The following is a 13304-nucleotide window of genomic DNA, read 5'->3' as shown; positions in this document are numbered from 1 at the left end:
TTTTTTTAAAAAATCCTAGATGTAAATGGGCTTATTTCATCCTTACAACAATCTTTTGTAATAAAGACTGCAGATATTATCTCCATATTCTAGAGGAGGAAACTTGAGGCTGAGAGAGGTTAAGTGGCTTGCTCAGGATCCCATAGCTAAAAAATGTTAGAGGCAGGATTCAAATCCAGGACTTGCCCATTTCATATCCAACTCTGTCCACTATACGTTAACGCATAGTCTTGCTTAAAGTCATACAATGCATGAATGATATCTACAAATGAAACCCAGAAATCCCTAAAATTTGTTGTTATTGTTCAGGTGTATTTGATTCTTCCTGACCCCATTTAGGGTTTTCCCAGTAAAGATATTGGAGTGGTTTTCCTTTTTCTCCTCCATTTTACAGATGAGGAAACTGAGGCAAACTGTTAAGTGACTTGCCCATAATAACACAGCTAGGAAGTGTCTGAGACTGGATTTGAACTCAGGAAGATGAGCCTTCCTAACTCCACGTCCAGTTCTCTGCATACCATGGCACCACCTGGCTGCCAGCTCCCTAAAATACCACACTCATTCTCTTTCAAGAGTAAGTGGTACCCATTGCAGGTTTGGAAGTCTGCCATATTGTCCACATGATTTCAAGCTCCCTGTTATGTGATGGAGCTACTTGGCTGACTGTGAGAAAACACTATAAATGATTAGCTGGGGGTGTTGAAGTGATAGCAATGTCTTTTTATGGAGCCTCTGGGAAAGCTATTGTCTCCTTCTAACAAGGGTTAGGTCATCCATCACAGTGTGAGGTGCTACCAAATTATTAAGTACCGTCTGAAGCCGCTGTTTCCAGTAGTGGGAATTCTGTAAATGAAGCCACTGTCTTGAGTGTGATCCCAACAGGAACCAGGTAGTTTTGCTCTGTTCCATAGTCACAGGATGACCCCTGGTCTCAGTCAAACACGGATCCTAACTTCAGCTGCTACTAGACATCTTAACCTTGGCCAAAGCTCGACCCACTAGCTTTGGCCAAAGATTAATCCTAATAGTGAACCAGCCTTTTCTCAGTCATGGCCAGTGATTGATTCCAAGTCCAGCCATAAAGTCTTGGCGGCTTGGTGACTCATGAGACAGAGCATGTTGGACCTGGAGATTCCAGATCCTTTCCAGCTAGATGACTCTGGGCAAGTCACTCAGTTTCCTTATCTGTAAAATGAGCTGGAGAAGAGACAACAAAAACCAAATCAAGACTGAAGTTGAATCCTGGCCAAAGATTGACTCTGACCTTAAAGTAAGACTCATCCCAAGCTGAGGGAGGCAAGGCAGGGCAATAGGAAAAATACTGGTTTTGGAGTTTCTGGACCTGAATTTGAATCCAGATATTGCTTCTTAATACCTGGCTGATTCTCAGTAAGACATTTAAACCTCCTCGAGTTTCTGTGCTTCAGCTGCAAAGTGACAGACTAAATCTGTGATCCAGTGATCTCAATGATTCTCCGCTCCAGCCCTAGCCAATGATTCACATCAACCCAAGCTCCACAAGATGCCTAACTGTTCTAGACCCAGACCCAACCTTGAACATGGCTTCAGGCCGACCCTTAACCCAAAGATTTGAACCCAAATCACAGAATCAAGGACTCTTAAGAATTTGTAAGTCATTCATCGGGCATCTAACCCTATCTGGGAGTAAACATCCCTTCAACAAGGAAATCCCTGATGAGTGACCTTTGCCAGAAAACTTCCAGGAAGGGGAAATTCACCAACATCCAAGGCAACCTACAGCATCTTGACATCACTCTAATTTTTAGGAAGCTTTTCTTTATGTCTCATGTCTTCAAAACTTGCACCACTCTCTCTGCCTTATTTTCTCTGGGACCAAGCAGAGCAAAACTAATCTCTTTTCTAAATGATATTCCTTTAGATCTTGAAAACTATCATATCCTGTCTCTTCCTTCACGCTAAACATCCCTAAATCCTTTAATATATTATTGTTTGTCCTTCAATCTCAGAATCATGACATCAGGGAGATGATGCTATGACATGCAAGTGAATTAGATTGAGGTGAGGGAGAATTGTGCAAGGTCACCAGCCTCACTTTTCCCTCCAGGACCATCTGAGCTCAATGGTAATTTACAGATCAGAACAACTGTGATGGCCTTGTATGCTATGTATGCTTTTAAACTATAGTCAGATATCCTCAGCTCCTTTAATATATAACAGGATATTCAGTATCCTCAACCAAAGAGAAGATAGATACTATTAGCATTTCTTAGGATTAAATCTTGGAGTTACATTTTAACTGTGATTCTATAGTCTGAGGAGACTGAGAATCTTAACAGTTATTCTGGGGAGACTGTTAATTATGATGGTTTCAAAGAGGACAAAGGAAAAGAGTTGAGAGAATGTTTCCTGAGGAAAACTAAATTTAACTCTTAACTTGCTGGGGAATATTTAGAGGAATTACACATCTGCTTCCACTGTATTCCTGTGACTGCCATACAGTAAGTAATTGAGTACCCTTCCATAGGGAGGAGTGAAAGCTCCTTGATTCCTACCATGATTGCATTGTATATAATGATCATCTACATAAATTTTATATGTATAATAATTTTTCTTTTGATATGTCAGGTAAATATTTGTAAGAGTTATGCATACACAAATGAAATTATTATAAGTGCTAATATATTTCTTATATTTCATTGCCTTAAATAAAAACAGTTTATCACTAAAAAAATATATCTTGAAGATTCTTGAAAGCTTGAATGGTATTCTGAAAAAAATGAATGATGGGAATGTTTCCAGAATTGAGGAGTGAGCCATTATAGTAAAAGTTAAAGATGTCTTTGGTTGTAGTTTTCTCATAGCTGAAATAATATAAATAATTATATCTTCATAATTGGTTAAGCCATTAGTTTTTTTTTTTTGTCTTACCACTAATAAATAGTATAGACAAGTAATCCTGATATTTATTTAAATCAAGATAAAATTAGGGAGTTTAAGAAAGTGGAGAAGAAAGATCTGAAAGTTCATGGGAAAATTTTTCTCCAATTTGTAAAATAAATATTTAATAAACTAAGAGCTTGTTAATGATAGATATTGCAATTTTATTAATTAATTAATGAGGAAATAACAAAATATTTTAATGCTGGAGAAGGAAATGGCAAACCACTTCAGTATTTTTGCCAAGGAAGTATCCCAAAAGTTCATGATAATTCAGAGATAACTGAACAACAACAAAAAGCAAAACATCCCTCTTGATTGTTTCACACCTTGGTGTGAAAGGAGCATGGGGAGGAGAGAGGAAGGGAGGGACAGAAGGAGAGGAGAGGAAAAGAAAGAGAGAGAGAGAAAGAGAGAGAGAGAGAGAGAGAGAGAGAGAGAGAGAGAAAGAGAGAGAGAGAGAAAGAGAGAGAGAGGAAAAAAAAAGAAAGGAAGAAAGAAAGAAAGAGAGACAGAGACAGAGCAGGGTGATTATTCCACTTTTGTTACATGAGGCCGTGGTTGGACTTAAATCCACATTGCACATGTGCTCTTATGTAGATGGCATCATTTCTAGTCTTCTTAGTATCTTGGATTCATTCCAACTTGTCAGTACCTTTCCTGAAATGTTTTGGTTGCCTGGAGCTCAGTAGAGGATTCCAGATGTGGTCTTATGAGAGCAGAGCAGGGCACAAATGTACTTTCCTCATTTTGACTACTGTGCCTCTTGCTGTTGTATAGAATTAAACTTTTCAGCCGTCATATCTCTCTTTTAACTCATTTTGAGCTCGCAGTTCCCATTCTCCCTCCCCAATCTTTTTCATACAAACTCATATCCTTTTTTTTTTTTCCACACGGGGATAGTTAATAGCAAGTTATAATTTTAATTAAGTCTTCAGACTGTAAATCTGGGCTCTGTACCACTGGGCAGAGCCCAACATCTCACATCCTATCTGATGAAAAGAGCTGCCTAATTCACCTATTTCTAAGGTGGATGATTCCTTTTTTCTGATTCCATAGATTTTTCCAATAGATCTGTGATTTGTTTTTTATCAGACCTGAGTCCTTAAGGATAAAAAGATAAAAATGTAAAATTATTATAGATAGTCAGAATATCATGGTTCAAATGCTTTTAACTGCTATTTATGTCACCTTGGGCCTCAGTTTCCTCATCTTAAAATAAAGGAGTTGAACTAGATGGTGTTTGAGGTTTCTTTCCACTCTTAAAATTCATGGTCTTTGAATTTTTTGGGGGGGAGGGAGACAATTTTAACTTTATAGCTCCCAAAGTAAGCCTCCCATTGAGACTGAAAAGGGAAGATGAGGCTGTAAAGGCAAGCGTTGTTATCCTAATTTTACAGATGAGTAAACAAAGATTCCAGTACCTTGCCTGAAGTCATATAGATATTAATCAGTTAATCAATAGGCATTTCCTATGTGCCTGCCACCCTAGGCCACCTGATCAGCAGCCAAGGAAGACCCAGCCAGCAGCAGCTGATGTCAGTCCCTATCTCCAAAGTCCAAGCACATGATCTCCCGTGTCAGCAACTGCAGAACTATCAGATTGCAGGTCACTCCTGGTTTTCTGAGATGTTAGTTCCTCCCTCCCCAAGCCCTGGCTTATCAGCAGCCAGCAAGGAGAGGAAAGAACTTCCCAGGCTTCCTCTGTGGGGGCCCCCAGATCTGAGGGGAAGGGAAATGGATGGGAGTGGGGAGTAAACAGGAAGCCCTGAGGGGCACAGTTCAGCAAAAACTGCCCAGATCTGTCTTCAGAAATGCTTCAAAGACTTAGCCAGTAGGCTCAAGCTCAGACTGACATTCTGACTTCATTCATTCGCTTGGACTCCAAGAGTATCAAGAGCTCACGTTTTTCCAACACTGTGTAGATTAATCAATCAATCAATATTTATGGAGTACCTTTTAGGAGCCAGCCATTGCACTGGAATATCCTAGGGATACAAGGACAAAGAAGAAGATAATCCCTGTTTTTAATGAATTTATATTCTAATGTGGGAGGCATAGGTAATGAGGAAACCAAACTATCACTCTTTGCAGATGATATGATGGTATACTTAGAGAACCCCAGAGATTCTACTAAAAAGCTATTAGAAATAATTCATAACTTTAGCAAAGTAGCAGGATACAAAATAAATCCCCATAAATCCTCAGCATTTTTATACATCACCAACAAAATCCAACAGCAAGAGATACAAAGAGAAATTCCATTCAAAATAACTATCAACAGCATAAAATATTTGGGAATCTATCTACCAAAGGAAAGTCAGGAACTATATGAGCAAAATTACAAAAAATTTTCCACACAAATAAAGTCGAACTTAAACAATTGGAAAATATTAAGTGCTCTTGGATAGGCCGAGCGAATATAATAAAGATGACAATGCTCCCTAAATTAATCTATTTATTTAGTGCTATAACAATCAAACTTCCAAGAAATATTTTAATGATCTAGAAAAAATTACAACAAAATTCACATGGAAGAACAAAAGGTTGAGAATCTCTAGGGAATTAATGAAAAAAAAAATCAAATGAAGGTGGCCTAGCTGTACCTGATCTAAAACTATATTATAAAGCAGCAGTCACCAAAACCATTTGGTATTGGCTAAGAAATAGATTAGTGCATCAGTGGAATAGGTTAGGTTCACAAGACAAAATAGTCAACTATAGTAATCTTGTGTTTGACAAGCCCAAAGATCCTAACTTTTGGGATGGAATTCATTAATTGACAAAAATTGCTGGGAAAACTGGAAATTAGTATGGCAGAAATTAGATATTGACCCACACTTAACACCACATACCAAGATAAGATCAAAATGGGTCCACGATTTAGGCATAAAGAACGACATTATAAATAAATTAGAGGAACATAGGATATTTACCTCTCAGATTTGTGGAGGAGGAAGAAATTTGTGACCAAAGATGAACTAGAGACCATTATTGATCACAAAATAGAAAATTTTGATTACATCAAATTAAAAAGCCAATTGTGGGAGGCAAGAAGTATACATAAAAGTATATAAGGTATAAAGATAAATGCACATACACACAGAGAGTAACTAAATACAAGTTCTCATGGGAGGGATGGCACTCTTAGATTACAAAGTGCTCTCCATATAGCATCTCTATGAAGTTTAAAAATATATTTTAATAATATATAATATATAATTTTAAAAATATAATCAAATAACTTGCCTGAAGTCTTATAAATATTAATTAATGAATTAATAGGCATTTACTAAATACTTATTAAGACACAGGAGAGATTCAAAAACAAAAGTGAAATATTCCCTGCCCTCAAGGAGCTTCCATTCTACTGGGGGAAAGCGGATATACACATATAAGGAAATACAAGCATGTATATGCAGTCATGACAAGGGAAGGTGAAATGAGACCTGAGTTCTAATCCTGACTGCCAGCAACTCGGAATGGGATCTTGGGCAAAGTACTTCCCTCAGTTGGGACTATTTTTCCTCTTCTGTAAAGGGAAGGGGGTGAATGAGATGGTCTTTGAAGTTCCTTTCCAGGGCTCATGTTCTGCCATCCTGGGGTCCCTGGATAAAGAAAACCACAATAGAGTGAGAAATTGTGACTGGCCAGCTTCGAGCCAGGGTTGGGCGATTAAGTCCTTGGGAAAACAGAAAAGGGAGAGAAGTTCTTGAAGTTGGGGGGAGGGGCTTTCTGAAGGAAGTGGGGATTTGAGCTTCTCTTTAAAGGATGGAGAAGATTAATCTGGCAGAGCTAAGAAAACATGTCTCTCTGTGTGCACATTTACGTACATGTGCATATGTGGGTCCATATACCTAAATGCAAGGTTCACGGATATATACATATGGCCAAAGTGGGGAAAGGGAAGACTAGACTGTGGAAAGCTAGATAGACAATGGAGAGATTGATGGATGTGTGTGTACATGATAACTTATTCATACATATATTATCATGTCAGTCTGTATGCATATAGGTATAATGGATATGATGTGCATTATATTTTAATGTGCATGCATTTAATTCATATTATAGACACACAATATGTATTATATTTTAACATATTTATATATATATTGTGATTATTTGTATACACAAAAATAGAAATCTTATATATGTAATATTAACATATATATAAAAGCAGCAATATAATACATATTATACTTTTTGTTGTTGTTTTGAGGCAATTGGGGTTAAATGACTTGCCCAGGGTCACACAGCTAGGACGTGTTAAGTGTCTAAGGTTAGATTTGAACTCAGGTCTTCCTGACTTCAGGGGCGGATGATCTATTCACTGCACCACCTAGCTGTCCCTTATTATACATATTTCAAGTATCTATGTATATACACATAGGGCAGTCAGGTGGCACCATAGTGGATAGAGTGTCGGGCCTGGAATCAGAAAGGCTCATCTTTCTAAGTTCACATCCAGTCTCAGACACTTCCTAGCTGTGTGACTCTGGGCAAGTCACTTAATACTGTTTGCCTCAGTTTCTTCATCTGTATAATGAGCTGGAGAAGGAAATGGCAAACTACTACAGTATCTTTGCCAAGAAAACCCCAAATGGGGTGATAAAGAATCATAAACTACCAAAATAACTAAACAACAACAATATGTGCGCAATGTATTATAATTTTTACATCTGTGCCTATGTGTATATTATGTATGCAAGTATTATTGTTTTATATGCTTACATATATAATATATTAAATGTGTATATATATACACACACATCTATCAATCTATCCATGTGTATTATTTCCCTTCAATTATTTCCAGATCATATTCTTCCATTTTTCCTTTTTTTGCTTCATTTTTCCTTGGGGAGATGAGCCAGATTTGTAATTCCATTGGCATAGGAAAATCTCCTTGCTGGGACCTCCCTCTATCAATGTAGATAAGCCTCTGCCATACTCCCACTATAGCTTTACAGAGTTGCCTGTGGCACTAAGACATTAAGGGATGTCCTGAGCTCACCAAAGCCCTGGACGCTAGAAATCAGAACTTGAGTTTCCCCGCTCCCAAGGCCACATTCTGTCCCCTGCAACATGCTATCTTTTCCCTTCTAATTAAAAACCAACCCCAGCAATCCCCATTTGGAGCTAATAAGGCTAAGACTTGGCCCAGTAAGGGAGAAAATCTGAAAAGATGACAGTCTTAAAGGGTGGAGGAAACACAGACCATACTTTTCCAGTAGGATTGGGACCATCGTTGTTCCTCCCCATCCCCCCCATTTTTTATCTAATATCCAATTCTTGGATTGATTTGGCTCTCAGAGCCCTAAAGTCTTTGCCTTTAGATGAATATCCAAACCTTCAGGGACAATAAATCCAATAAACATTGATTAAACACCTGCTATATGGAAAAGTCTTTGGCCCAGATTAGGGCTACATAGATGGGTAGATAATATGAAACCATCCTGCTCACTCTGGGGGCATCCCTGAGACTCCAGGGTACTCCAGGCAAAAAGAACCCAATAAGAGAGGGGATGAAATACAGTGTGGGCAGAGTAATATGCTGCAGGGTAGAAAATGAAGAGAGCCAAGCTGGCTCTATGAGAAATCTGAGGTGGAAGAGTGACTTTTCCCAGCATTTGTGAGGGGGAGGCAAGGGTGCCTGAGTCAAACCTTAAGGAAGGGAAGGAGTTCGGCAGATAGCAATGTGTAAGGCAAGGGAATCTATTCCACAGAAAGTACGAAAGAAATGGTCAGAGTCATGAACTTTCCCTTCTTGAAGACTGGGATCCTCAGTTTGTCTGCAGCTTCAGCCATGTTTCACCCAGAAATGTCTTTACAATCTCTCCAGCTTAAAAATCCCATTTCTCCACTTTGTCCCCTATAGAAATGGAAAAGATTTTTAAAAGAGGATCCACTCCAGAGAGCCCCAAATTTGAGACTAGTCATTAGATGACCTCAGCCTCTATTTTCTAAATTAACCCAATCAATCGATATTTACTAAGTGACTCATCTTCAAACTGTCAATAAATGCTGGGGTGGGTGAGCGTAGATGGATGGAAATCCACGAGGCAGGCGGAGAGCTAATGTTGCCTCCCTTCTCTGTCAGAATACTGTAGTTGTTCAAAAAAGGGGGACAGATCAATGTGGGCCGAGCTGAGCTGAGCTGAACTGGGAAGGGTGAGGAGGAATTAGACAAGCAAGGGGATTGAAGAAAAATTGTTTCTATTTCAGGTAGATATGTGGAGATGATAGGAAGCCACTGAAGTTTATTGGGGGAGGGGCGGGGAGTAAGCATTTATTAATCACCAGCTATATACCAGCCACTGTAATAAGTGCTTTACAACTACAATTTCATTTAATCCTCACACTGACCCCTGGGATGGAAGTGCTATTATTATCCCTATTTTACAGGTGATGCTACTGAGGCAAAAGTTAAGTAACTTACTTGCTAATAATTGTCTGAGTCTGGATTTGAACTCAGATCTTTCTGAGTTCAAAGCCCAGAACTCTTATCTATCCAAACTAAGGGACTAATAATACACTTGACCGTGCTCTAGACGCCCTCACTCATTCACTGTGTCTCTCCAGGATGTGTCTCTGGCCTGCAACTTTGGAAGTGATGAGACCTTTGAGGCCACGTGGATCAATGCTTCAGAAATCCAGTGCAGAGATGTTGTGGTGAGTTGGAGGAGAGGGCTCTCACCTAAAGCTGCTGGTATTGGTCCTCATGAACGCAGATGGGGAAGCTGCCACAGATCGGCGATTCCAGCTGTCCCCTCTTGTCTCCCATCGCTGGCCTTTCTCCTTCGGAGGCCACTAGAATCATGAGAATGGTGGCTCTTTCTCCTTCCCTTTCCCCAAGCTCACCTTTCTCTAATCTCTCATTTCCCTCACTCCTTCTTCCCTACCCCCAACTTTGGCACAAAAGCAGGGGTCCAAACCAGACCCCTACAAACCATCCTCACCCCCTTTGCCCCTTGGTTTCCTTGTTTATAACATAAGGGCCTTGGACAAATGTTCTCCAAAGTGACTTTGGGTTCTTGGTCCTATGATCTCAATCCTGGTGGGGAAGGAAATTACAAAGTCATAAGATACTGGCCTCCGCTGGAAAACTCCTGAGAAAAAGGACCGGAGATACCGAAATCTAGGAGACCCGGGTCCAGATTTTTAGCTCATGTTACTCTACCCAGGACAATTTGAGAACAGCTGGGCCCGGAGGTGGGGGAATGCAGTGGGCGACCCCAGCAGCCCTGTCCGCATCGTGCTTCATGCACTGAGTAGTGAGGACGGGTGGTTCTTAATTGTGGATGAACTCTGACTTACTCCGGAGGAATGAAGTTAATAATATGGCGAGTATATCCAATCTCCTCCCTCCCTCAGCGTCTCAGCTCACAAAGATCCCGGACAAGGAAAGGTGACCATCTGTGTTTGCAATTCTGGAGGCTCAGGCAGGACTTCACACCCACCCTCCACCTTCAGCAGATGGAGCTGGGAGCTCAGCTCCCAGAGGGCCACTTTCCTCCCCCACAGCAAGGAGGCTGGAATCCTGTTTCAAGTAACAAGGAAGCCCAGGAGTGACTGCCTCCCGAGTCCATCATTGCCCCCACCCCCAATACCCTCCTTCTCCTGTCCTTTTGTCTCTTTGTCTCCCTATTTCTTTTTGCTTTTTTACTTCTTCCCCTGCTCTCTTTCCCTCCTCTCTCCCTTCATTCTTTCCTCTCTTCTTCTTCCCTCAGATTTTTCTCTATGCCATCAGTATCTCCCTATCTTCTCTGCCTGCCCTCCTTCTCTCCTTCCCTTTCTTCCTTTTCCCTCTCCCTTCCTTTTCTTTTTTGCCCTTTTTCTTTCCTGGTTCCCTCTTTTCTCCTTTCCTCCCCTTTCCATTCCTCCCAAGTATGCCCAAGTATGCCTTCCTCTCAGAGACTTATAGCAAGAGTTCCTGAGCCAGCCTTGGGCTGGAACATCTGTGCAGCCCAGCCCAGACCAGCGTTCCCAAGCTGGGAAGACTTGGGGAGTTGTTTGGGGGGAAGGTTCTGAGTGGGTGGATGGGATTGGGGGTTAGAGGGCTGGGCCTACACCCAGATGGCTCAGCCAAAACAGAAAGAGCCCCTGGTTAAATCAAAACAAAGGAAAATGTGTGGTTTTTATTCTTCCTGAGGATACTCTTAAAGAGCAAATTCAGTCATTTTCCAAGTTTTCCTTTCCCTTTTCATGCCTCAGTCTCTCCATCTCTGCCCTCCACTTCCCAGTCCTTGTCCTTTAACTTCATGGACCAACCCAGGAATCCATGTAAAACTTGGTAGGGAAGTGGCAAGGAGGGCTTTCAGCCTCTTTCTGTGATGGGAGCTCCTGGGCGCTATTCCCTGAATTTTTATTTTTTGTAACTTTATTCCAAGTAGCAGAGACTGGAATCATTTTTGTTTAAAAAAAAAGTACACTACAAATTAAGAGAGAGAGAGAGAGAGAGAGAGAGAAGAGAGAGAGAGAGAGAGAGAGAGAGAGAGAGAGTGTGTGTGTGTGTGTGTGTGTGTGTGTGTACTAGGAAGTGGAAAGACAACCTCCCCAGAAGATCTTTAGGGGACAGATATTTCCAAACTTTGCCTCCATTTCTTGGGCTTCTCTCCCCTCTTTTTCTCTATGTTTCCACCAAAGTGCAGCAAATGCAGAACTATCTGCTGGCTGCTCTCCTGTAGTTCGATGGTCCTCAGCAAAAGTCAGTATGGAGGTCCCGCCTCCAGTGCCCTGGCATTTTCCTTGGGTACCAGAGGGGCAGCTCTCCTGGGAGGGCCAGGGCTGACCTCTATGGATTTGGGGCTTTATGTTGCTGTGTCACATGTGAGCCATGGGCACACATGTTCCTGTGTGTATAATCCGGGGCTAGTGTGCACATGTGTGGAAGTGTGCCTGGGTGCAGACCCATGGCTGTGTCCGTGAGCATTTCCATGGGTGTCTGTGTGGGAGCTCATGTGTGCATCAGGAGGACCCGTGTACCCCCACCGTGGGTCCATGCACCTCTCCATGCATGGGGCGCCTCAGTCACCGGAGTGCCCTCTTTCCTGGTCTGATGTCCTCTCTTTGTGTTTCCCTCTCCAGCTCCACACCCCTCAAAGGAGCCAGATTTTCCCAGTAAACCTTCAGCTAAAGGGCAGACCAGACCGATTTATTGACAGCCCCGAAAAGATGACAGGTAAGAGTTGATGACTTCTTTTTTTAATTCCTTCTCCCTTTGCTCAGGGTAACAGCTCCTGGAAAAGTGTGATGCTGTCAAGGGGAGAGTGAGGAATCTTGTACACACACACACACACACACACACACACACACACACACACACACAGAGGCAGGGACCCAGTGACTGCTCCATCAAACCATCTCACCCTCTCCATCCATATACTCACACATTGCCCATAGTTCTGTCGATTTGTCTGAAGTCAGGGGATTCTTTTCAAAAAATCTAATAAAAAGGATTCTGAATAGAAATATGAAATTCTTCCCCAGAGAGTGAAGACCACAGTCGAGCTATGAGCCCTTCAGAGGAAGGCAATGAAAGACATATCCATTGGAATTTGTAGTCAGTGCCATTTAAAAAAACACATACATTCCTCCCACCACCCAAAGTTATGTAGTAAATGGCTCAGTAGAGAGAACGCCAAGTCTGGAATCAGGAAATTGAAAATCTGTCAGTAGCTGTGTGACTCTGGACAAGTCATTTCACTCTGTCTCACCTGTAAAATAAATTGGAGGGGGGAATGGTAATCCACTCTAGGATCTTTGCCAAGAAAATTCCAAATGGGTCGTGAAGAGCTGGATACAACTGAAATGATGGAATAGCAACATAGTATCAGAAATAGGATTTTAATCCAAGTCCTTTGTCGCTAAAGTCAGTGCTTGTCCCACTGAACCGGGAAAAGTAGGATCAAAAACTCAAGGTACCCACTACTGTTCAAGTACCCACTGGGGCAAAAGACCAGAAAATACAGCAATTGCCACAGAAACCAGCATGTCTGCTCATTAAATATGGTCTGATGGGGCGCGGATACAGGACAAAACCCGGCTCTCAATGACTAGCAATCTAGTGAATAGAGAGGCTTCCTTGGGAATATTTGTTGGGGAATTAAAGTTGTCAGATTGAAGTTACTGTTGAAATGCAAAATATTGTTACTTATTTATTCTGTTCAGCAAAACTAATTCGCTCTAAATAACAGTGCCCTGCATACTGTTGCCACTCAGCAGATGTTAATTAATCACAGGCATCGTATTGGATGCCCCCCACACTCATTCACTTCTGGGCATGTTTTGAAGAATCCAACCAAAGAGTCGGTCCTTGCCAGCCATGGCCGTCTGTGATAGTGGGAGAACAGGAGAGTTTGTCGGTCCCACAGGGAAATGGC

General features: G+C 41.4%; 1 protein-coding gene across 1 annotated transcript in view; it reads left to right on the top strand.

Moving 5' to 3' along the window:
* PLXND1 (plexin D1) overlaps window positions 1-13304 on the top strand; it is a 198657-nt gene that overhangs the window by 113710 nt on the left and 71643 nt on the right. Inside the window, exons 10-11 of the mRNA XM_051982802.1 lie at window positions 9505-9594; window positions 12010-12103. Coding sequence (XP_051838762.1) covers window positions 9505-9594; window positions 12010-12103 — 184 coding nt within the window. The remainder of the gene's footprint in view (window positions 1-9504; window positions 9595-12009; window positions 12104-13304) is intronic.

The sequence above is a fragment of the Antechinus flavipes genome, chromosome 1 (assembly GCF_016432865.1).
Source record: "Antechinus flavipes isolate AdamAnt ecotype Samford, QLD, Australia chromosome 1, AdamAnt_v2, whole genome shotgun sequence".
Lineage (NCBI taxonomy): Eukaryota > Metazoa > Chordata > Mammalia > Dasyuromorphia > Dasyuridae > Antechinus > Antechinus flavipes.
The sequence above is the reverse complement of the archived record's forward strand: the minus strand, read 5'-3'. Positions and strand labels throughout refer to the sequence as shown.